This window comes from Panthera leo, chromosome B3 (assembly GCF_018350215.1).
Source record: "Panthera leo isolate Ple1 chromosome B3, P.leo_Ple1_pat1.1, whole genome shotgun sequence".
In the NCBI taxonomy this organism is placed as follows: Eukaryota; Metazoa; Chordata; class Mammalia; order Carnivora; family Felidae; genus Panthera; species Panthera leo.
The window spans coordinates 99,738,307-99,764,850 of NC_056684.1; the positions used below are offsets into that span (position 1 = coordinate 99,738,307).

Consider the following 26,544-nt stretch of genomic DNA (forward strand, 5'->3'; position numbering starts at 1 on the left):
TCAGAGCCTAGGACTGTGCATGAAACAAAGCAGGTATACAAAAAATACTTATGGAATGATTGAATGGATGAATAGTGTTTATTGAGCACTTACGAATGTATTGGCCCTGTGCCAATTTAGCACTTTATATATATTTTTTAATATACTGACCCAACTACTCTTTAAATAGATATTGTTATGAACCTTACTTTACAATGAAAAAAAAAAAAAAAAAAAAAAAGAGAGACACACACATAGAAATCAAGTAATTTGCCCAGAGTTACAAAGCAGGATTTGAACTAGGCAGTAAGATTCTAGAGCATAAACTCTTAATACTATATTGCTAATCACTGCCATAGGGAAAAAAAAAATTGGAAGAACTAATGCAATACTAACAGATATGTTTTATACCTTACTATATATTACAAGGCTTGTAGTGTAGTAATATGAATATACAATACTATCTCTGCAACCACTTCTATACTTTAAGGACCCTCAAAACCTTTACCTGGAAAGAGAGAAAGAAAGAATGATTATACAATCCCAGGATGAATATTACTGCCCTGAGGAGAAGGTTAAAAAAAAAAAAAATTGCACTGAACTCAATAAAGAGACTCATAGAAAAGACTATTCTATCCTTTACAGAAAACATCTTTGCAGAGATAGCTATCTTATAACCTATCTTACCTCATACTATACAAAATTTTTTATTTTAACAATTTAAGAAATCAAAACTGGGAAACGAGCAGGAGCTTTAACTTTTCCATAAAACCTACCTCCAAATAATAAATATTACAATTTCTCATTTAAGGATCTTGATCGACTAGGAAAAAAATAGCTTCAGAAAGTATTCTTTCCACGACCTGGCTAAAAAGCAGAGCATACTAGCCACATACTACACACATTTGAACAATACTACAGTTTTTAAAATATTTTCATATTTTGTCTTATAAATTCCTAATAAGTTAGATGGGAAGGTTTTATGAATATTTCACAAATGATAAAATTGAGCTTGGAGAAGTTAATTCATTTTTCTGATCTCAGAACGAGAAGGAACACAACTCAAGTCTTCTGACTCAACCTAGTATTCATGCCATAGACTTAGGCAAGAGAATTTACGTTTAATCTGTCTGGCAGTTCATAAACGTATCAATCAATCTTTAGCATATTTATATGATATTTTGAAATGTTCAGAATTAAAGAGTTCTTAAGAAAAATTTAAGAAAAATGTAAGAAAAAAGGGACAATAGCAGAAATTTACAAAGGAAATACAAATGGGAAATAAGCCTTTAAAAATGTTCAAACTCACTAGTAATCAAAGGCATGCAAATTAAAACAAGAGCTTTGTCTATAGAGAAGATTTTTTTTAAAGATGGTAATGCTCAGTAGGGGCAAAGATTTATGAGGAACAAGAAATTCTAAACCCTGCTGGTTTCTGGAGGGCAATTTGACAATGTATTCTATAAACATCCTTAAAAATTCCCACTTCCTTTGCCAAATTTCACCTCCAACAATTTAGCCAAAGGAAACAATCAGTGATGTTCAAGACAATGTAAAAAGGCAGGCATCATAGCACAATAGCAAGTAATTAAATATGATTTTATGTGAAAAGTAGGTTATAGAGCATGACCCTAATTTTCTTAAAAATATATATATATTTTTTTAAGAAAATGATGATATATATATATATATATATATATATATATATATATATATATATATATCTAGTATATATACCTAGGATATATAGATATGGAAATAGACTAACAAATGAGGGAAAATAAATAACACCAAAACGTTAACAGCAATAATCTTTGAATAGTGGCAATTTACAGAATTTCTTCTATAATAAGCATATACTTCTGACCACATGTATTAACTTTCTTTTAATAAACATTGTAGACCAATATATAAAATGACTAACCTCTTCTGCTCTTCTGAAGACCACATTAGCATGTTGAGGAATGTCCACTTCCAAAGAGTCCCTTTTTCAAAATGGAAATAAATGTTTTACATTGCTAATCTGAAGAATCACAGTCATCAGGATGTCAATATGAAAGAGAACTATATGTTCTTATACTGAACACAATTTATGAAAAAAGATTACAATTTAGTGACTCTCAGAAAGTGCAGACATAAAGACAGACCAGATTTGCTAGTCTCCATCTTGATCTAGAACTTCATATTAGCAAAGTTTAAAGGTCTAAATTTTAATCAAGCTACTAATTAATGCACAGAATTTAGCTCAGCGACTGGCTCTAACTATATGACAATTTACTAGAGATTTGAGTTTATTGACAAGTGAATATACTGCCATATTTAAAAAACAGAAAAACAGTGTTTTGCTAAATACAGTGACTATACAATGTTTAAGATACCTTAACAAGAGTAGAACTCCCGCTTTCCCCAGAAGACGCCAAGCAACCCATTCTGCAGTTCTTCTGTCAGCTTCATGTGTTGCTTGCTGACTAACAATAAAAACCAGTGGTAATCCTAGTTGCAGATGAACGGTTGAAACCTGTTGAGGGTCTTCAGCAACTTCAGTCTTCATTTAAAAAGAGAACAAAATGTCTTCACTGTGAGGAAATACGGTTCCAACATTTGGATGTAAACTCTAATTCTTATTAATAAAGTCATGAGTAAGAAAACCAAGTCTGTGAAATAAATCCAACATTAACAGAAATCATCTCAGCATTTCCTGAGGTTAAGCTTCTCAATGTACCTATATAGTTCAAGCATTATAAAACTAACATATTTACAAAGAGTTAAACGTGAAATTACAATGACAAGGAATAAGCATATTATAAAGAAATAAACAAACAAAAAACAATAAATAAAACAGTGTGGTACTGATAAATGAAGAGATATTTCAAATGAAATAGAATAACTAAGGAATAAGTCCTTTCACATAAGAATTAAACATGTAATAAATGACACAGAACCATGAGGAACATCTGAGTTTGGACAGCAGCTTGAACATATACATCTAATTTTACTCCCTCAAGAAATCCCAGGAAAACTACAGCAGGGAGATTTTTTTAAAAGAGATAAACATACATATGTGAAGAAAGGAAAAGAGAAAAGGCAAAAAATTTTTGGAAGCTAAAGAACAGAATAATAATGGACTTAGAGTCTAACAAAGCAAACCCATAAGCCATGAGAGAAAGCTAAGAAACAATTCAATTTTAACTGCAGAATCCTACAATTGCTCAAGATCGGTCAGTGCCTGGTATCTCTGGTACTGGGAGAGAAACACTGGAGGGGGAAGTGGCAAAAAGGCTAAAAAATAAGGAGGAATGGGTAAAAGCTTTGGAGAGAAGTTAGATCCAGAGATTCCTCTCCCTGACTCTAAGAGCTTAGGCAACTGTCCCTCCCTCACACCAGAAGAAATCTGGGGGGAACTTCAGGAAAGCTGAAAAGTGTGAATACCACGCCAGAAGAGAGGGGAGTAAGTAACCAAATGCTGAGGCACTCCTAGCTCCCTACCCACTCAGTTCCCAGAATATAGTGGCCAGACTTCTGTCCTCCCAGCAGAAGACTCGAAGATCCTTTTCCAAGAATTGTGAATAACCCCAAGAAAAAATCTGAGTATACTGACATTAGGGTTCATCAAAAAGAAACACCCTATGGAGCTCAGAGTTAACGAGTCTCATCTACATTCTCAGAACTTCCAATCAGCTTTTTAGTTTCATATTCTAACTCACAAACAGATATCCAAGAAGTAACAAACATCTGAGGAAAGCCTCTAACATAAAAGAGACCAGAACAAACAGAAAAATACAGAACATGGAAAAAATACAGACTATTCAGGAGGAAGGTTCAGAAAACTACTTCTCATAAGTTCAAGGTGATGGGAAGATATTGCATCCATAAAGAAATAAAAAATAAAGTTTAATAAATCTGCCAGAAAGTAGAGCAAAAAATGAAAAATGGGAGAGAAAATGTAATAAAGGTGAAGGACTGGTTCAAGAGGTCCAATGTCCAACTAAGAGCCCCAGAAAGAGAGAAGGAAGAAAATAAAAGGGGAGAAATCATCACTGAAATAAACACAAAAGTTTCCTATGACTGAAGGAACATAAACTGCCAGACTGAAAGAGCCCACTGAGTAACCAAAGAGTGGATAAAAGCACATACACAGGAAGATGTATTCTTGCAAGGTTTGCAATTATTGAGGATTTTTTTTAATCCTAAAAGTTTCTAAAGAGAAACTTTTTTCTCTTTAGAGAAACAGTATTTACCGATGGTAGGCGGAATCCTAAAATGGCCCCCAAGATTCCCAGCATACAAATCTTGTATAATCCCAATTCCTAGGATAGCCATTCCCTTAATTAGGTTACATTATAGAAGACTGTCATAGCACAATGCAGCCAGAGCCCTGCTGGCTCTGAAGGAGGAAGCAGCAATTTTTTGAGAAGACCATGTGGCGAGGACCTGAGAATAGCCTATAGGGGCTGAGAGCAACACCAGCCAACAAGCAGCAGGAAAGTGGAGACATCTTACTACCACATGCAACTGAATTATACCAAAGCTCGAATGGGTAGAACAGCATGAAGGAATAGAAAGACCTGTTTTCTTCTTTGTGTATTTGGAGAACAATAAGTAATTTAGCATTATAAAGTGAAAAGGAGGAACAAGCAATAAGGATGGAGATCTAGCAAGGGCCCAAATTATTAAAAACCATTATATCCTCCAAAGAAAGTAGGGCTTTCTTCTGTAAGTAAACTGAAATCATTTAGAAACTGTAAGATGGGTGCCTGTGTTGGTCAGCCAGTTAAGCGTCCAACTCTTGATTTTGGGGCCTAGGTCATGATCTCGCAGTCGTGAGATCGAGCCCCACTTCAGGCTCTGTGTTGAGCATGGAGCCTGCTTAAGAGTCTCTCTCTCCCTCTGCCCCCTCCCCTGCTCACACATGCATGTGCACACACACACTCTCTCTCAAAAAAAAAAATATTATAAAAAAATAAACTTGTAAGAAATATTGTAACGTGTTTAAAAATATTACTCTGACAGCAATAGTGAGTATAAACTCAACATGAGTAAAAAAAAAAAAAAAAGGGAAGACTAGAGACTAGATCAGTTACTATTACTAAAATAGGACATGAGAGTTGGTGAAAACTTCAATTAAGGCATTAGCTGTTAGAATGAATTCAAAAGATATCTAGGTTGTAAAATTATAGAGGTGGGGAGATGCAGAAAATGAGAATGATTTCCCAGGTTTCTGTTACTAATGACTAGACAGTAATTAACAAAGATAATGGAGAAAGAACAGATGGTGGAGAAGGACAACACATTGATGTTGGACATATTGAGCTTAAGGAGAGATACAGCTAATTAGTAGTTAGATATACAAGAGATACAGTGTAATTAGTAGTTAGATATATGGGTCAGAAAGTGCAAAGAAAAATTTGACCTGAAAGTTCTGATTATCAAATCAGTGTAGTTAATGCTATAAAAACAGATAAGATCACTTGGAGGGTATATTCTGAGCATCTATCACTGTGTATATAGAAAAGTACTCTAAAACCTAATGGCTTCAAATAACAAGAATCACTTATTTTGTTCATATATTTGCAAGCTTATCTCTGCTCCATATGGCATTAGCAGGGCGCCTGGACTGGATGCTGGAGGTCGGCTTTAAAGATGGATCATTCATTGGCTAGCAAGCTGATGCTGACTTTAAGAGCTCAGCCATCGCTGTGCACTAGGGGCCTCAATTCCTGTTCACTAGAATTTCTCCTCAGATTTAATCTCACAGCATGGTACCTGGGTTTCAAGAATGAGTAACCAAAAAGAACAAAGGAGAAGCACAAGGCATTCTGTGACATATAGCCTCAGTAGTTACACATCATCACTTCAGCCCCATTCCACTGGTGAAGGCAGTCACAGAGGCCCAACCAGTGTCAAGGAGAAGGGCACAGACTCCACTGGATAGGCACAGTGATAAGGTTAGCTTATGGATAAGGAGATGCTTATGGAATGGGAGATACTGTTATTTCCATCTTTGGAATATACAATCAAAGTCCGATGGGATAGGGCTTTGGAGGTCTTGGGGAGAGGAACCAGTGTATTTTGCAAGTAGGAGAGATGTGAATTGTTATGGTCAGCAGTCAACCCTCTGGCTGTAACAATTCACACCTCCCCCCACCCATATGCAAAACACACTTATCAAAGATTCTCAGGCTTCATCCCATCAGACTTTTGAAGATCAATGCAAAGTCTAAGATCTCATCCTCTACATTCAGGTCCAGGTGTTGATGAAGTTCCTCTAGTGTGGTCCCAAGGATAGAGGACCTTCAGAACTGTTCTCAGTCTGAAGACCTATGAACTAAAGAGATAAATTATTTGTCCCTAATACATACTCAACAATGACTGAGCAGGCACGGGATGAGGGCTATATACACTCCTGTTTCAAAGGAGAGAAAAAGGAGGCACACAGTAGTCATTAGGGCACAGGGTTCTTTAGTCCATCCAGGTACATGTTGCCAGTTAATTGATTATGGCTCAGTCCTACTCCCTAAGGGTTGTTCTCTGAGGCTTTTAATGATAAACTCTGGGCCCTCTGTCCCCCAGCTCATCCTTTCTTTCTTTTTTTTTTTTTTCAATATATGAAATTTATTGTCAAATTGGTTTCCATACAACACCCAGTGCTCATCCCAAAAGGTGCCCTCCTCAATACCCACCACCCACCCTCCCCACCCTCCCACCCCCCCATCAACCCTCAGTTTGTTCTCAGTTTTTAAGAGTCTCTTATGCTTTGGCTCTCTCCCACTCTAGCCTTTTTTTTTTTTTTTTTCCTTCCCCTCCCCCATGGGTTTCTGTTAAGTTTCTCAGGATCCACATAAGAGTGAAACCATATGGTATCTGTCTTTCTCTGTATGGCTTATTTCACTTAGCATAACACTTTCCAGTTCCATCCACGTTGCTACAAAGGGCCATATTTCATTCTTTCTCATTGCCACGTAGTACTCCATTGTGTATATAAACCACAATTTCTTTATCCATTCATCAGTTGATGGACATTTAGGCTCCTTCCATAATTTGGCTATTGTTGAGAGTGCTGCTATAAACATTGGGGTACAAGTGCCCCTATGCATCAGTACTCCTGTATCCCTTGGGTAAATTCCTAGCGGTGCTACTGCTGGGTCATAGGGTAGGTCCATTTTTAATTTTTTGAGGAATGTCCACACTGTTTTCCAGAATGCCCAGCTCATCCTTTCTAGTTTACAAAAAAAAGGTGCTGTGTTTGCAGCTGAGTAGATTTCTCAGCCTGTTCCTGCTGATAGAAATTTGGGGATCCAAAGAACTCTTCATTTTGTGCTGTTTCTGTGCTGTGCTGTGTCCCTTTCTGTATAAGCTGGTGTAATTCTTTTAAAAACTTGTAGTTTCATGGGGCACCTGGGTGGCTCAGTTGGTTAAGCGGCCGACTTCGGCTCAGGTCATGATCTCGTGGTCCGTGGGTTCAGGCCCCGCGTCGGGCTCTGTGCTGACACCTCAGAGCCTGGAGCCTGCTTCAGATTCTGTGTCTCCCTCTCTCTGACCCTCCCCCGTTCATGCTCTGTCTCTCTCTGTCTCAAAAATGAATAAACGTTAAAAAAAAATTTTTTTAAACTTGTAGTTTCTTAATCATAAAAGCTATAATCCATTCCATTAGACAAAAGACAAAATCAAAAAAGTCCTTGATAGATAGAAAAAGTAACAGATTATTACCAAAAAATTGCAATTAGTAATTTTATATATCCATAAAAATACTATGTACTTTATGTAAAATATTATAGTAATATATATTTTAGAAAACAGTATAATATATATTTTATATAAAATACATAAATGTTTTATAGTTGATATTTTTATAAAATATTTTATATTTTTTATAAAATATTTTATGTATTTTATGTAAAAATATATAAATTGTTAAAAAAGAACATACAAAAGTTAACAAAACACTCCTGTATTGGGGGGATTACCAATATTTTTCTAAAATTCATGTTACTATTAAATTACTTAGAAATTAATTTTCAAAAAAAGGATATAAAGGCGAAATGGATTGTAAGAGATGCTATGAACTACTATACACCTATACCTTGGATAAACTAGAAGATGTGGATAAATTCCCAGACACATACAATTTACTAAGACTGAATATGTAGAAATAGAAAATCTGAACAGACATATAACAAGGAGATTGAATCAGTAATCAAAAACCTCTCAACAAAGAAAAGCCCAGGCCCAGATGGCTTCACTGAAGAATTCTATCAAACATTAAAGAAGAATTAATGCAAATCCTTCAAAACTCTTCCCAAAAAGAGAACACTTCCAAACTCACTGTAGGAGGCCAACTACTTTGATACCAAAGCCAGGCAAGATACTGCAAGGAAACTGCAAGAAAATATCCCTGACGAATACTGATGCAAATATCCTCAACAAAGTACTTGTAAACTGAATTCAACAGCACATTAAAAAAACTAAACCCATTAGCCAGTAGAATTTATCCCTGGGATGAAGGGTGGTTCAAAATCAATCCATGTAATATACTACATTAGGAGGACAAAGGACAAAAATCACAAGGTCATCTCAACTGATGAAGAAAAAGTATTTGATCAAATTTAACAGTCTTTCATGACAAAAACATTCAACAAACTAAGAAGAGAAGATTACCTCAACATAATAAATGTTATATATGAAAAGCCCACAGCTAAAATCATACTCAACAGTGACAAACTGAGAGCTTTTCCTCTAAGATCAGGAACAAAGCAATGATGCCCACTCTTGCCACTTCTGTTTAACATAGTAATTAGTTAACAGAGCAACGAGGCAAATCAATCAATCAATAATAAATAAATAGCATACAATTAAAAAAGAAAAAGCAAAATTATCTCTGTAGACAGATGACATGATCTTCTATGCAGAAAACCCTAAAGATTCCACAAAAAGTACTGTCCAAACTAATGAATGAATTCACAAAGTTGCAGGATATAAAATCAACACTGAGAAATCAATTGTGTTTCTATGCACTAACAAGGAGCTATCCAAAAAGGAAACTAAGAAAATAATCCCATTTATAATAGCATCAAAAAGAATAAAATACTTAGGAATAAGTTTAACCAAGAAAGCAAAAGACTTATACACTGAAAACTATAAAACATTGCTAGAAGAAATTAAAGAAGATGCAAATAAACGTAAAGACATCCCAATCATGTTCATGGGCTAGATTTAATATTGTTAAAATGTCCATACTACCCAAAGTCATCTACAAATTCAATGCAATCCTTATCAAAATCCCAATGGCGGGGCGCCTGGGTGGCTCGGTCGGTAGAGCGGCCGACTTTGGCTCGGGTCATGATCTCAGGGCTCGTGAGTTCGAGCCCCGCGTCAGGCTCTGTGCTGACAGCTCAGAGCCTGGAGCCTGTTTCAGATTCTGTGTCTCCCTCTCTCTCTGCCCCTCCCCTGTTCACGCTCTGTCTCTCTCTGTCTCAAAAATAAATAAACGTTAAAAAAAATTAAAAAAAAAAAAATCCCAATGGCATTTTTACAGAAACAGAAAAAAAAAATCCTAAAATTCATGTGGAATCTCAAGGGACGCCAAATAGCCAAAAAAATCTTAAGAAAGAATAAAGCTGGAGGCCTCACAACTCCTGATTTCAAAACATACTGCATTTAAACACAGACCAATAGAACAGAATAGAGAGCCCAGAAATAAGCTCTTGCATACATGGTCAAATGATCTTTGACAAGGGAACCAAGGCTATACAATGGGTAAAAGAAAGTCTCTTCAACAAATGGTGCTGGGAAAACTAGATATCCACATGCAAAAGAATTAAGAAATTTTCATCTTATACCCATACAAAAATAACTCAAGATGAACTAGCAACCTAAATGAAACTATAAAACTCCTAGAAGAAAATGTAGGGGAAAGCCTTATGACACTAGAACACAAATGATTTCTTGGAAATGACATCACAGGCACAGGCAACAAAAGCAAAAATAGACAAATAGAACTACATCAAACTTAAACACATCTGCACTGTGGGACGAAATAATCAAAAAGGGAGAAAATACTGCAAGCCATTATCAGATAAGGGGTTAATATCCAGAATAAAGAACTACAACTTAACAACATCAACAACAAAATAACAACTTAAAAAAGGGCAAAGGACTGGAATAGACATTTCTCCAAAGAAGATATACAAATGACCAACAGGCATATGAAAAACTTAACTGATCATCGGGGATATGCAAAGTAAAACCACAGTGAGATTATCAAAACTATTAGAATGGCTAATATTAAAACAACAATAACACAAAATAACAAGAATTGGCAAGGATGCGGAGAGATTAAAAACTCTTGCACACAGTTGGTGGGCATGTAAAATGATGCAGCCACTATATAGAAAAGTATAAAGTTTGCTCAAAAAATTAAAAACAGAACTACCATATGATCCAGCAAGTTCATTTCTGGTATATATCCAAAAGAATTAAAAGCAAGATCTCAAAGAGAGATTTGCAAACCCATCTTCACTGCAGCATTATTCACAATGGCCAAGATGTGGAAGCAACCTACTCATCAATGATAAATCAATAAATAAAATGTTATACATAACACCTCAAGAAGGGAGGTGGGTGTGGGGATGTGTTAAATAGGTGATGGGGATTAAGGAGTATACTTGTTGTGATAAACACCAAGTGATGTATGGAAGTGTTGAATCACTATATTGTACATCTGAAACTAATATTACATTGTATGTTAGCTAACTAGAATGTAAATAAAAAAGTTTTTTTTAAGAATGCCAATATTCACAACATAGAAAAAAAGAAGGTAATCCTGACAAATACTACAACATGGATGAACCTTGAGGACATTATGCTAAGTGAAATAGCCAATTACAAAAAGACAAATACTACATGATTCCACTTATATGAGGTCTCTAAAGTAATCCAATTCATAGAAACAGAAAACAGAATGATTGCCAAGGCTGGAGAGATGGGGAAATGGGGAGCTGCTTCTCAATGGGTACAGAGTTTCATTCATTCAAGATGAAAAAGTTCTAGATATCTGTTGTACAACAATATGCATAGACTCAACAATACTGTTTTATACACTTATAAGAGGGTAAATTTATGTTATGTATTTTTTGCCACAATAAAAAAAAGGAAATGAGGCAATAATGAAAGGAGCCAACACCCTGCTATATATAATGCTGCACACTGCCACATGAGTCTTCAAGGAATAAGAGAAGCTAAATGAACAAACCATAATAGCATCCTTCTAATTACCTACAGAAAAGAGTAGGTTTAACTTAATTCAAGTGTCTTGAATCTGAGACAGCGTTCTCAGATGCACAAATAAAAAATTAACATTTTCAGATAAATTATACATTTTTATCTGTTTTTAAACATTTTATCAGATATTTGGACTTGAAGAGTCTCCTTGGTATCCAGATAAAATCTTTATTTCTATATACCAGAATAAATTGAATCCAATATAGAGAAACCCATCAGCATCTAAAATGTTTTTGGTATTAGCCAACAGGACAATAACCAAATCATCTTCCTATCTATCTTTAACATCGGGAACCTTAAGAAGGCACCTAGGTAACTCCATACCTGCCAGAATGTCTCTTAATCAATTCAAGATTGAAACCCACTTAAAAATTCTATGTTCAAGATTTATTTTCAGTTTGTGAGGATTAAAATGACATGCCCACAACCTGATTATAAGACATAGTTGTGTTATATATCTACAATTAAGTATACAAGCACTCTATCTTCTTAATACACACACACACACACACACACTCCCAATCTTCACCTATTTTCACATGCTTAGAAGTGAAATAATAATGTCAATCATTGCAATGATCAAGCACACAAAAAGTCTGCAAAAAAGTCCAAATCCCAGTTAATAGTTTTATTAATGTTTACAGATAATGTAAACACATGAATTATCTCATATTCTGGACCCACAAGCCTAGGCTAGTTTACAAGACACCTTACTAATCATACAAAACCTAACTATGAGTGAACCCCAAAAGCCTGTATATAGATTAATGTGGAAGACAATAAAGGAGGAATGGTTAAGAGAAATGTGAGAGGGGAGGATGAGCATCAGTGGGGTTGTGAGAAAATAAGAACAAAGTAAGAAACACTACCAAAGTAAACTACTACTAAGTCTTATTGTTAAGAACTTGTAAGAAGTAATTAAATTTAGGTACTAACTTCAAGGACCTCTCTATTGCCACCCCCATCCCCTGTTCTAGCTTACTATACCATCAAAAGGCATAAACCAGGTACATCAAATCTTGTTCTAAGAGGTGTTTTCTGTCAGTGTTTGGCCTTTGTTTTTTAACCTCCAGTGTTTTCTCCAAGAACAAAAACAACCTCAAATACTGATGTAGCCAAATGTTTAAAATACCAAGATGGAAAAGTGACCAAACTAGCTCAGAACCCTTTATCATCTTCCCATTCCTGCAGGGGTAAGCGTTAGCCATCCCACCAAGAGTCACAGGGAACCTTACATCAAGGCTTGTCTCCCTTTTCTGTACTTTGCATTCATTTGCTCTGTTCGGATGGGGACAAATCCACTAATCTGTGCTTTTGGACTGCCAAGGCTTTCTAGGCTGACACCAAGGTTTAGATTCTCAGCCTAGCTCTCCAACTTAGCACTGATTTTCAGTTCTGTCTTTCAGATCTTTCTTGGCTCCATGCTACTGGCCATTCCTACCTATCCCTGTGTTTAGCCAGGCTTCTGGAACCTCTGCCTGAATACTACATCTCAGTTACCTAGTTATCTAAGGGAAGTAAGATGCTGAGGCAATAAGACACTGAGGCATCATTTTGTGAGAGGGTTGAAACAAAATGCAATTTAGCTTACTTATTTTTTTAACTAGTACCTATTTTTTATTTACTATGAAAAATGGTACATGTACACCAAAGTAGAATGAATACTAAATGAGGAATATAATGACCTCCACACAGTACCCATTACACAGTTCCAACAGTTGTACACTTGTTTTTTTTGTTTTGGTTTTTTTTTTAATATATATATAATTTATTGTCAAGTTAGCTAACATACAGTATATACAGTGTACTCTTAGCTTCAGGGGTATATTCCTGTGATTCATCACTTACATACAACACCCAGTGCTCATCCCAACAAGTGCCCTCCTCGATGTCCATCACCCATTTGCCCCCTTCCTCCCAACCCCACCAACCCTCAGGTCGTTCTCTGTATTTAAGAGTCTCTTATGGTTTGCCTCCCTCTCTGTAACTATTTTTTTTCTTCCCCCATGGTCTTCTGTTGTTTCTCAAATTCCACAAATGAGTGAAAACATATGAAATCTGTCTTTCTCTGACTGACTTATTTCACTTAGCATAATACCCTCCAGTTCCATCCATGTTGTTGCATATGGCAAGATTTCATTCTTTTTCATCGCTGAATAGTATTCCATTATATATATACCCCATCTTCTTTATCCATTCATCAGTTGATGGACATTTGAGCTCTTTCCATAATTTGGCTATTGTTGATAATGCTGCTATAAACATTGGGGTATATGTGCCCCTATGAATCAGCATTTTTGTATCCTTTGGATACAATAGTACTAGTAGTGCTAATGCTGGGTTGTAAGGTAATTCTTTTTTTTTTAAGTTTATTTATTTTGAGAGAGAGTGAGTGGGGGAGGGGCAGAGAAAGAGGGAGAGACAGAATCCCAAGCAGGCTCCACACTGTCAGTGTGCAGAGCCTGATGCAGGGCTTGAACTTACAAACCACGACATCATGACCTGAGCCAAAGTCAAAGGTCGGACGTTTAACCAACTGAGCCACACAGGCTGCCCTTAGGGTAATACTATTTTGAATTTTTTGAGGAACTTCCACACTGTTTTCCAGAGTGGCTGTACCAGGAAACAAACTCCAATTTAGAAGGGACTTGGATTGACTAGTATTACTAGTATTACTAGTAATTACTTTTGGGTGAATAGTGGCTTGGAGCAGGGGCACCTGCTCTGCACAGTTCTAGGAGTGCCATTTACCTTGTTCTTTCTAGAACGTATGTTTCAGGAGCTGCCATTCACATATAATATAATACAAATGGTGTACATGGCATCGTGCTTTCAAGGAAGGCCACATTTCACTGAATACCAAGTCATTATGAAATCTTCAGAGTTTTTGTTTTTTAATGTCAAAACTAGCATTACAGGGGCACCTGGATGGCTCAGTCGGTTGAGCATCTGACTTCGGCTCAGGTCATGATCTCACGGTCTGTGAGTTCAAGCACATCAGGCTCTGTGCTGACAGCTCAGAGCCTGGAGCCTGCTTCAGATTCTGTGTCTCCCTCTCTCTCTCCTCCCCGGCTCATGCTGTGTGCGTTTGTGTCTCAAAAATAAACATTAAAAAAAATTTAAAAACTAACTTTCCATAATTTCTGATAAGTACATATAGTAAAGTGAAGTAAGACCAGAGAATTGCCCTCCTCATTATCTATCTTTAAAAAAAAAAAAACAGTTTTAAAACATAGCAAAACAAAACTAATAAGCAGAAACTTTAGGAATGGGACAGGACTTCAAGCCAGAATGTGGTAGTCAAAAAAGGAAATGCATATTTTTAGTAAAACTTGGGATTAGTTCTAGTCCTGCCTCAAAGAGCAAAAGTAGTACTGGTGAGTAGACAAAATCCTGAGAATTCTTAGTAATATTTCTGCATTGGGTAAAAAGGAAAGGAGTCTAGAGAGAACTGAGGCTTGTGAAGAACTGAACGTGAGCTGGTGTCTTTCTCAGGGTTCTATGCTGAAATGGAAGACAAAACAAATTCAGGGGATATTCTCTCCAAGGAAGTAAGAAATATGCCCCCTCTGCCATGTGAAAGGAAAGGAAAAAGATTTATATACCGCTTTAAAAAAAAAATATTTGAAGGCAAAATCCAACCAAACAAAAACTGACTCAAAATAAACTCCGGAATGAAGCCAGTAAAACTGGGGCTGATAAACTCTGAATCTATTTAAATGTAGAAGAAAAGCTTTTATAAGAGAAGGGAATTATAGTTACAAAATAAAATACAAGTATTACAAACCTTAATAATTAAAAATAACATAAAACTAACAAAAATCAGAGGGGTAAGAGGAGGGCCGCCTGGGTGGCTCAGTTGGTTAAGTGTCTGACTTGGGCTCAGATCATGATCTCACAGTTCGTGGGTTCGAGCCCCACGTGGGGCTCTGTGCTGACACCTCAGGTCCTGAAGCCTGCTTCAGATTCTATGTCTCCCTCTCTCTCTGCCCCTCCCCCACTGGCACTCTGTCTCTCTCTTAAAAATAAATAAACATTAAAAAAATGAAAGAAGGGTAAGAGGAGCTAAGATGGAAATAAATATATTAACTTGATTTTCTCATTTTTCACAGCAAAAAGTAGATCAATTCTATCTAAAATGAAAATGTGTAGTTTTTAAAAAAATAATTAGTTTCTTAATGTTTTTCATAATCATTTTCAACATTCAAAACATTTCCTAAAGAGCCCACAAATGAACAAATGATATATCAAAATTTCCGTAATCCCTCTTTTCACATCACCTTCTTTTTCCTCTGCTGAATTCAAGTAAGAATATAAATTTCTTAGTATAAAGTAGCACATACAATAGGATGTGTCCATTAATCCACACACCCACAGACACTGTATGTATCTATATGGGTACAGACTGGTGTGATGGTCATCTGACTTCTAATATTTCTGAGTGCCAGGATTAGATGGCTTAAAAATTTTTTTTTCTTTATATTTTGCCACACTGTTTGGATTATTTATAATACACATGCATCATTTTTATTTACAAAGGAAGTAGTCAGTAAGAAGGCCTACTGAAGGTTTTGTGCATGCTCAGGACAATCCTTCAAACTTTCAGAGAGAAAGGTCTGATGATCACCATCTCTATAAATTCTTCCCAGCTAGCACTAAGGAAAGTGGGGCACCAGAAATGCTATAGCCCAATATTTACCAACTTTTAAAGTAGCCATCAAAACATTCACAAAAGAAGTCTTTCCTAACCATGATATGATCTTTGTGATCTTGGAGTGGTTGCAGTTCATTATAACTACCAAAGAGGGGGGCCTGGATGGCTCAATCACTTAAGCTGCTCACTCTTGATTTTGACTCAGGTCCTGATCTAGATTCATGAGTTCGAGCCCCACATCTGGCTCCACACGATCTTCTTGGGATTCTCTCTCCCCCTCTCTCTCTGCCCCTCCCCTGCTCATGTTCTCTCTCTCTCTCTCTCTGAAATAAATTAAAAAAAAAAAAAAAGAAATATTTATTTAAAAAAAAAACTACCACAGAATATTTCCACTTACACGAAGCGATATTTGGATTTCAATGCAACAATACTTCCAGGCATTAAAATATCATTTCATGAATATTATTCTATTCTACCTTTAATAAGTAGTTACTCATAAATCACCCTCAATGAGTATGTCCAAGGAAATGGGAAAAGATAGAGCACATCTAAATAAAATTTAGCGTATCTGTGGATGAAAACTTAATAAATTTTATGTATGAATTATCTAATATATTAAAGTAAGAAACATACCAGCAGAGGTGCTTCCATTGTCTTAATAAATCGATGAATGTTTAGTGTAGCCAGTGGCTGTTCCATCAGTGTTCTTCTACATTGCTGGGTCAAATCCAAGACTTGTTTACAATGAAAAAAGTAGAAATGTGCATTTTCTATGGCCTCAGTGCTGCAAATTAAAAATTAGGGACACAAGACAACACATGAAGAAGTTCAACGTATGATCTTTCTACCATCCAGAAAGACATAGTTCCAAGTATCTTTGCCTTTAAGTCTCATGCTATTGAATTACCTTTTTAGTAAAAATGTAAAACAGTAAAACAAAATAAAATGGACCTAAGCGAAAAAGAAGGTACAGTTTTTGAGTTGTATAAGCAACTTTTTTCCCTGAGCTCTTTAATATGGTAGTTTCTAAATTAGATTACAGGCAGGTCTACACAATTTTTTTTTTTTTTTAATAAAAGACTGTCACCTTGAGGACAAGGAGATTATCTTCAAATGTAGTTGCTTTTCTAGAACTATGCTAAATAAAGCCTTGTAACACAAATTTTCTAGGTTTAATTTAAACTCAAATCTGTTTTGAATAAACTTCAGCCAAAACATGCCTTAAGATAGAAACCATGTGACAGTTTGTGGGAGTTTGTGAGTTTGTATCTGAAATATTACAAAACTCAGCAAATATGGCTTATAATTTGAGTTCTGGCATCCTGTCAATATGACAATTCAAAGGTAAACTTATAGTGGGTAAGTAAGGTTTGCCAAAATTAAAATAACATTTTAAAAATCTCCATATGGCATTAGTAGGGTTTGGTAAAAACTGTAAATTTTTATTTTTAAAATGTTATTTCAATTCTTGATACATGCTTAAACTGAGATCTGAGGTTCACTGATTTCAAATTTGATGATAAACCAATTTCTAATAGATTTACTGATTAAAGAAATGATCACTCAAGGATTACTTAATGTGTACTAAATACAAAAGACTCAGATGAATAAGATAATTCAAATACTTGAGGGGCTTAGAATAAAGTGAATATATTTAGTTTTTTTAATGTAGTTTATAAGTGCTATAACATGCAAAGTGCTATGAGAAACAGAAATATTTCATTCTGCTTCAAGTCAGGGAGAAGAAACAAAGGGAGAGGAAGATCACAGAGATTAAAAACAGTAAAGAAAAGAATGACTTCTCCAAGAAGATAAGACAAATGGGTACTTTAGACAAAGGAAATATATAGCCAAGACCCAATCAAAGTATGTAATTTTTTAAGGAGAACCCTAAATATACTGAAAGTAAAGTGCTGAAAGCAGGAGGACCCAGCTGAGGTTGGACCTCATATCATAACCTCTGAAATAATAAAATAATACTGGAAAATTACTGAATCAGAGATCATGGGTTGTAGGTAACCAAAAAGGTAGTGGGGGGGGGGGGCTACTTATTGGAAGTGTAGAACTATATACTACAGGATACAAGGAAAATTCAAGTAAGTGGATCAGAGAATGAACGTATAAATCTGAATAGCAAGAGTTCAAGGGACCTTCATTTTGCCATTAATACCTTTCAGCTCCCAACTCTCTCTATAATGACAACTCTCTCGGGGCGCCTAGGTGGCTCAGTCAGTTAAGCACCGACTTTGGCTCAAGTCATGATCTCACAGTTCATGAGTTTGAGCCCTGCATCAGGCTCTGTGCTGACAGCTCACAGCCTGGAGCCTGTTTCGGATTCTGTCTCTCTCTCTCTCTCTCTCTCTCTCTCTCTCTCTGCTCCTCCCCTGCTCATGCTCTTCCTCTCTCTCCTTCCAAAATAAACATTAAAATATATATACATATATATGTATATATATATATATGTGTGTGTATACACACACACACACACACACACACACGACAATTCTCTCTGCTTTACTTCTACATGGGCAAAACATTCCTATAAGCAAGAGAGCCAAAACACTGTATAGTTTAGTTTCTCCATGCTCAATTCCAAGTTCCTGAGAGGGGACCTAATTTGCTCAGATAAGCCAGTGGGCTGGCTGACCGTGGATCAGATGGCCATCTCTGATTTAACTGACAGTGATAAATGGGGTGAGGGTATAACATGTTTCTTGGTCTATACACAGATTCTTAAAGAAGGGAGTACGGGGAGGTAACAGAAACCCCTCGTGTTCCTATGGTATCTACCTCTTATACTACCTATCATGTACACCTCCCTTAACCAACATATAATTTCAAACAAATTCAGGCGCAATGTGCTATAACAACTAATATACTAGACTTATCCAGTGTTACAGCCCCAGCAACTAGAATAGTGCCTACCACACAGAAGGCATTCAATAAATATTTGTTGAGTAAAAGAATGAACAAAGGAAAAAATGCATTCACCTCTCCTCTACTAAGAGACAACCCAAAGTCATAGCCAACTTCTTCATCTAGAAGTCATGCCATATGACTATTGTACTCTGAATCCACAGTACCTTCCTGTCATATCAGGTCTAGGTATGATCACTCACCATCTTGCTATCCACGAAAAAATGAGTATTCAAACATCTCCAATGCATCATACACTCAAAAGTATACAAAAGAAAAAAAAAAGAAGAACTGGATATCTTAAAATTCTCATTTTAAAAATAAGGGAAAGCAAAAACCCCTCCAGAACATTACCATGTTTAGCCATAGATCAGAAAATATACTACGTATATAGTATATCTTGCTGAACAGAATTTGTAAGATAAAATGACAGAACCTATATACATAATAAATAAATAACTTAAAAACACTCCTCTATGTTTTAGGCATGTCACCTTTATTTACAACTATAAAGTTGAAAATAATAAATAAAGAAGCTAGTGACACACACAAAAAAGTATAAACAATTAACCCTCAGAAAAACTGTGGAGCTAGGATAGAACCGCCATGAGATGAGAATAAGAAGGCTTCCCCCAGTCTACACTGGGAGTAGCAAACCAGCTGCTCATCGTTATCTCAAGACTCCATGACTTAGGGCAAAGCTCTGTGGTACCGTCAACACAAGTCTCAAATTGTTAAAAATATTAATTTTTATACAAACAGTAAACACGCATCATAGTTTTATTTAACTCGTTAATAAGGGAACCAGCAGAATGACAGTTCACGAACAGATTAATGTAAAAAGGAATACGAGCTAACTTTGTACAGAGTGGTAAAAACAGAACTTCTCTTCTCAGGAACTTAATTCTCTGCCTACCCACTCCTCTCAAAAAACCATTTCACTTAATCTGCTTTCTATGCTCTAACCTCTAAATTTACAAAGTTGTAAAATGTCTGGGGTTTAATTAATTGCGTATAGTATATCAAACAGTCACTGTTTTCTGAGAGGTTAGCAAGAGGGCTCATTAAAAACTCTTGCATGGTGTAAGTCACAGAATCACCATTTTACTTTGCTTTGGGTTAATTTTCCTGACAAGCATTTTAAAGCCACATCTTTAAAATACATGGCTATTCCTTGTATCTGTAAGTACTAAAGAAAAGAAAAACTTCAACCCTAGGTTGCCCAGGCAAAAAGTCAAAAGAAGGTCTCAACCTAAAATTGTAAGCTAGAAACTAGACATGAAAAGTAAACACTTAAAACGTTCTGCTCAAAAACTGTACTTAAATATATTTAAGACTATTCTGACAAAATAACTTACAGAACTCTCAGAAAGAACTTCTGGAGCTTAGTTATGAAAGCTGTTATTTTATCACCTATCTGATCACTGTGGGAGATGTAATCCTAAAATACACTTGGCCACTCATGGGATCACATCTTGTGGCTTATCCATTTTGACTTTGTTCACCTTAGCCTAATATTACCTCTGTATATTTAAAATCATTTTCAGACTGTAGAACAGCAGACAATAGTAATGAAGGGGATTTCTGGTTTCATTTATATATTCACATCTGCTTACAATTCCTTTCGGGTAAGTCCACAATGTGAGTCTGATGGAGATGTTGAGTAAGTAATGTAAAAGAAGCAAACTTAAAATTGTTCACATATGCCTCTTGTACTTACCCAATACTTTCCAAAAGGGCAATTTCCGTGGTCAGGACAAACTGGTACGTGGTCCCATACACAAAAGCAGCTTCCATGACCGCTCTATGCTCTGAAGAAGAGATAAGGGAGTTGGGAGACATGAGGAGCCAGTTTGTGTGACTCTCTTCTGAATATTGCCCTACAGCCTTTTAGGCTCTATTATAAAGAAAAATCCCTTGTAGAGATCCCAGTTGGGAAAATGCAGGCAGTTAAAGCAGTTATGAAAAGTCTATTCTATTCAAGGAAAGAGAAGAGTTAAGAGGGAATAAAAGTGAGTTATACTTGAGAATATAACATATGACAAATCTGTACAGTTTTTTCCTTGTAGTGGGGGAGAGACTATGCATCTACCATCCGACTTTTATGTATTTTAGATGTGTATATGCCTGCTTATTGTTTCTGGCTTGGTTATCTTTTAATCAAACTTATTCTTATATATAGCTCAAAAATAAACAATTCCACAAAGCATAAAAAGAAAAACAACAATTTCTCCCCATTTTCAATTCCCAAGAGACATCTGCTTTCAATTCTCTCTCTGTTTCTTTTGGTATTTACCTCCAAGTCTTTAAATGACATTCTCACACTCTTATTTCCTGATTTTGTTAAGTGTTATTGCTATTACCTATTGACTTCCCACTTTGGCAGATGACAAATTAGCTCTTTCCCAAAACCTCACTTCACAAACATACATATTTCTATCCCCTCGATAATCCCAATATAGTTCTAATTTTTATTAGCTCAAATATCAGTATTTACATGGTTGTAACTCAGCAAATATTATTTACAAGTGAGACATAGGGTGTAAAATGAACATTTCTCTTTTCTCGAACAACTACCTTTTCCACTGGCTATAACTTTTTAATTTCTACTTAAATTTCTTTCTAAATTCTTCCACAACTGGCTAATGCTCTCAATACTCCAAACAGATCTGGCACACTATTGGCCTCCTCATCCTGGAGACATTTCTGCACAGCCTTCTGGTTTGCTGCAATGTAGACTACTGCAACTTGATGTGCTGCATGGCTTTCATCCTGGGAACTCACTTCGTCATCATCCTAGGAATTCTCTTACTCTTTCTCTTGTGTTGGGTCCTTTGGCCTGTTACCCATATCTTCTTTCTTTTTTTTAAATATGATTTATTGCCAAATTGGCTAACATACAGTGTGTACAGTGTGCTCTTGGTTTTGGGGGCAGAGTCCCATGGCTCACCGCCTACATGCAACACCCACTGCTCATCCCAAGTGCCCTCCTCAATGCCCATCACCCATTTTCCCCTCCCCCGCCCCCCATCAACCTCTAGTTTGTTCTCTATATTTCAGAGTCTCTTACGATTTGCCTCCCTCCCTCTCTGTTTATAACTATTTTTTCCCCTTCCCTTCCCCCATGGTCTTCTGTTAAGTTTCTCAAGTTCCACATGAGTGAAAACATATGATATCTATCTTTCTCTGACTTATTTCACTTAGCATAATACCTTCTAGTTCCATCCACGTTGCTGCAAATGGCCAGACTTCATTCTTTCTCATTGCCAAGTAGTATTCCATTGTGTGTATGTATGTATATATACATATACATATACATATATATATGTATATGTATATATATATATAAATCACATCTTCTTTATCCATTAATCAGTTGATGGACATTTGGGCTCTTTCCATAATTTGGCTATGGTTGAAAGTGCTGCTATAAATACAGGGGTACATGTGCCCCTATGAATCAGCACTCCTGTATCCTTTGGATAAATTCCTAGTAGTGCTATTCCTGGGTCATAGGGTAGTTCTATTTTTAATTTTTTGAGGAATCTCCATACTGTTTTCCAGATTGGCTGCACCAATTTGCATTCCCACCAACAGTGCAAGAGGGTTCCCATTTCTCCACATCCTCGCCAGCGTCTGTTGTTTCCTGAGTTGTTAATTTTAACCACTCTGACCAGTGTGAGCTGGTTATCTCAGTGGGGTTTTGATTTGTATTTCCCTAACGATGAGTGAGGTTGAGCATCTTTTCATGTGCCTGTTGGCCATCTGGATATCTTCTTTGGAAAAGTGTGTCTATTCATGTCTTCTGCCCATTTCTTCACTGGATTATTTGTTTTTCAGGTGCTGAGTTTGGTTAAGTTCTTTATAGATTTTTTTTTTATACTAACCCTTTATATGATATGTCATTTGCAAATATCTTTTCCCATTCCATCTGTTGCCGTTTAGTTTTGTTGACTGTTTCCTTTGCAGTGCAGAAGTTTATCTTGATGAGGTCCCAGTAGTTCATTTTTCCTTTCAATTCCCTTGCCTTTGGAGATGTATCGAGTAAGAAATTGCTGTGGCTGAGATCAAAGAGGTTGTTGCCTGCTTTCTCCTCTGGGGTTTTGATGGTTTCCTGTCTCACATTTAGGTCCTTCATCCATTTTGAGTTTATTTTTGTGTATGGTGTAAGAAAGTGGTCCAGTTTCATACTTCTGCATGTTGCTGTCCATTTCTCCCAGCACCATTTACTAAAGTGACTGTCTTTTTTCCATTGGATACTCTTTCCTGCTTTGTCAAAGATTAGCTGGCCATACATTTATGGATCCATTTCTAGGTTCTCTATTCTATTCCATTGATCTATGTGTCTGTTTTTGTGCCAATACCATACTGTCTTGATGATTACAGCTTTGTAGTAGAGGCTAAAGTCCAGGATTGTGATGCCTTCCCGCTTTGGTTTTCTTTTTTCAAGATTACTTTGGCTATTTGGGGTCTTTTGTGGTTCCATACAAATTTTAGGATTGTTTGTTCTAGCTTTGAGAAGGCTGCTGGTGCAATTTTGATTGGGATTGCATTGAATGTGTATATTGCTTTGGGTAGTACTTACATTTTAACAATACTTATCCTTCCAATCCATGAGCATGGAATGTTTTTTCATTTCTTTGTGTCTTCTTCAATTTCCTTCATAAGCTTTCTATAGTTTCCAGCACATAGATCTTTTAAATCTTTGGTTATGTTTATTCCTAGGTATTTTATGGTTCTTGGTGCAATTGTCAATGGGCCAGTTTCTTTATTTCTCTTTCTGTTGCTTCATTATTGGTGCATAGAAATGCAACCGATTTCTGTACATTGATTTTGTACCCTGCAACTTTGCTGAATTCATGTATCAGTTCTAGCAGCCTGATGGTGGAGTCTTTCAGGTTTTCAGGTAGAGTATCATGTTGTCTGCGAAAAGTGAAAGTTTGACTTCTTCTCTGCCGATTTTGATGTCTTTTATTTCATTTTGTTGTCTGATTGCTGATGCTAGGACATCCAACACTATGTTAAACAACAGTGGTGAGAGTGACATCCCTGTCATGTTCCTTATCTCAGGGGGAAAGCTCTCAGTTTTTCCCCATTGAGGATGATATTAGCTGTGGGCTTTTCACATATGTCTTCTATGATGTTTAGGTATGTTCCTTCTATCCTGACTTTCTTGAGGGTTTTTATTAAGAAAGGATGCTGTATTTTGTCAAATACTTACTCTGCATCTATTGACAGGATCACATGGCTCTTACCCTTTCTTTTATTAATGTGATGTATCACATTGATTTTTGAATATTGAACCAGCCCTGCAGCCCAGGAATGAATCCCACTTGATCATGGTGAATAATTCTTTTTATATGCTGTTGAATTCAATTTGCTAGTATCTTGTTGAGAATTTTTGCATCCATGTTCATCAGGGATATTGGCCTGTAATTCTCCTTTTTAGTGGGGTCTCTGTCTGGTTTGGGAATCAAGGTAATGCTGGCTTCATAGAATGAGCCTGGAAGCTTTCCTTCCATTTCTATTTTTTTGGAACAGATTGAGAAGAATAGGTATTAACTTTGCTTTAAATGTCTGGTAGAATTACCCCTGGGAAGCCATCTGTCCTGGGACTCTGGGAGATTTTTGATAACTGATTCAATTTCTTCACTAGTTATGGGTCTGTTACCCACATCTTCTTAACTGTTTTGCTCCCTTGCTCCCATTCTCTTCCACCTTCCTGTGAGAGGATATAGGAAATACACATTTTGTGAACTTACACTTCTGAAAGTGTCCTTATTCTATACTGTAACTAACTGTAGTTGTCTGCATATTGAATTCTAGGTTCAAGTAATTTCCCCTAAGAATTTCGATAGCATTGCTCCATTTTCTTCAGTTTCTAGGGCTGCAACTAAGAGGACAAATGCCATTCTGATGCTTGATCCTTTAAATGTATACACTCTTTCATTATTTCTGGAACATTTTAGAACAGTGTTAGTTCCCAATATTCTGAAACTGCATAATAAGATGCTTTGGTATGGCAAAGCATTCATCCATTCATCCATTATGCTGGGATTCAGTGAGCCCTTTCAGTTTGGAAGCTCAAATCCTTCAGTTCTGGGAAATATTTTCAAAGTATTTATTTGAAATATTTCTTCCTTTTCATTTCATTTTCCCTTTTTTCCTCACTGCCATTTCCAGGCAGTCATCTTCCTCTTCCCCGTGGATCTTCTACCATTTGAGTCAATTATCATCAGAGTATTCCCCTCACCATTCTGCCTTTGAGTGGTAGATGACCACCCCAGCCGGAGACAACTCCCCTCATTACACACACACACACACACACACACACACACACACACACACACACAATTGGCTTCTGTCACACTGTTACTCTCTCCAATACTACTCCCATTATAATCCTTTGTGATTTTATTATCCCCATAGATGATCCTTGCAAAATCCTAGCCTCTCAGTCTTTGGTCTTCTCTAGACACTTCAGTGATCTCTCTTCAAATCTACTTTAACTACTCACTGCTATGATCCTACTCCAGGCCTTGTAATAACCCAATCACTGCAAACCCCTCCAAAATCTCAGTGTCTAGCATCCCCAGCACTACCTCTTCTCTCCATAAATACACACACCCCTCCATCTCAAATTTACTCTGTCTAGTACATAATCCTCCAGGAACTACAGTCTTACCATTTTCACTGTCCTTCACTCCTTCAAGTCTTCTCTTCCCTCTTAACCCAGCTTACATTCCATGGTCAGTCTTTATATAATCACTCCCCTGCCTGTCTGGCTAAAACACAATCCAGGTTAAATCAGCCACTCTGCCTATTCTGTACTTACACCTATAAAAGTAAACATGGCTGGAGGGGGCAAAAAACAAAAAACCTGTTAGCATCACCATAATACTGATCTCACTTTAGATTACTGATATCAACTCTTATCGCTGCCTAGCAACCATTCTTTATTTTCAGGCCTTCTAAAACAACTATTTAATCTCTTCTCTCCTCAAGCTATCTGATGATTTTATTTCTAGTTCACTGAGAAAACACAGCCAATTAAAAAAGCAAAACCAAAGAAACTTCCATAAGCATTATATTTATCTACCCACTTAAAATTGAGGCCCATATTCTTTGTCTTCCCTCCTTTTACCACAGATGAATTTTCTGTGCTCCCAACAAAGAACCAACCCTCCCCTCATTCACTAGATTCAATCCCCTCTTGTCTACTCAGAGATGTTGCTTCAGTAATTCTCCCCACTTTTTCCTCCATGCTGTATTTACCCCTTCCTACTGGATCTTTCTTGTCAACATACAAATATGTTTCTTAAGAAATTCTTCACTTGACCCACATACTCTTCCAACCACTGCCCCATTTTTCTAGAAATTTCTTTAATGAGTCTCCATATTCACAGTCTCCCGTTGCTTTCTACCTATTCTCTTATATCCCCATTAGGCATTTACCCTTAGCACTCTACAGAAACTTGTCAAGGTCACCAACAAATTCCATACTGCTAAGAATGGTCAATAGGCAGCTCTTATCTTAAGTAACCCTTCAGCATCATTGACACAACTGTTCCTATCTCTTCCTCAAGATCTTGTCTTTGCTTACAGGGCATCTCTACTACACAGTCCATTCCTTCCCTTTACTGGTTCCTTCTCACTTCAGTGACCTGTAAATGTTGACAGATCTAAACAGTTCAGTCTTCTCTTTTCCATCTAGGATC

General features: G+C 36.6%; 1 protein-coding gene across 3 annotated transcripts in view; it reads right to left on the minus strand.

Moving 5' to 3' along the window:
- The window catches only part of TXNDC16 (thioredoxin domain containing 16), a 136,692-nt gene that overhangs the window by 61,512 nt on the left and 48,636 nt on the right, over nucleotides 1-26,544 (minus strand). For all 3 annotated transcript variants that reach the window (XM_042943245.1, XM_042943246.1, XM_042943244.1), the window contains exons 8-11: nucleotides 20,547-20,637; nucleotides 16,544-16,694; nucleotides 2,358-2,524; nucleotides 1,904-1,964 (exon numbers count right to left, since the gene is read on the minus strand). In XM_042943245.1, the coding sequence (XP_042799179.1) occupies nucleotides 1,904-1,964; nucleotides 2,358-2,524; nucleotides 16,544-16,694; nucleotides 20,547-20,637 (470 nt within the window). The remainder of the gene's footprint in view (nucleotides 1-1,903; nucleotides 1,965-2,357; nucleotides 2,525-16,543; nucleotides 16,695-20,546; nucleotides 20,638-26,544) is intronic.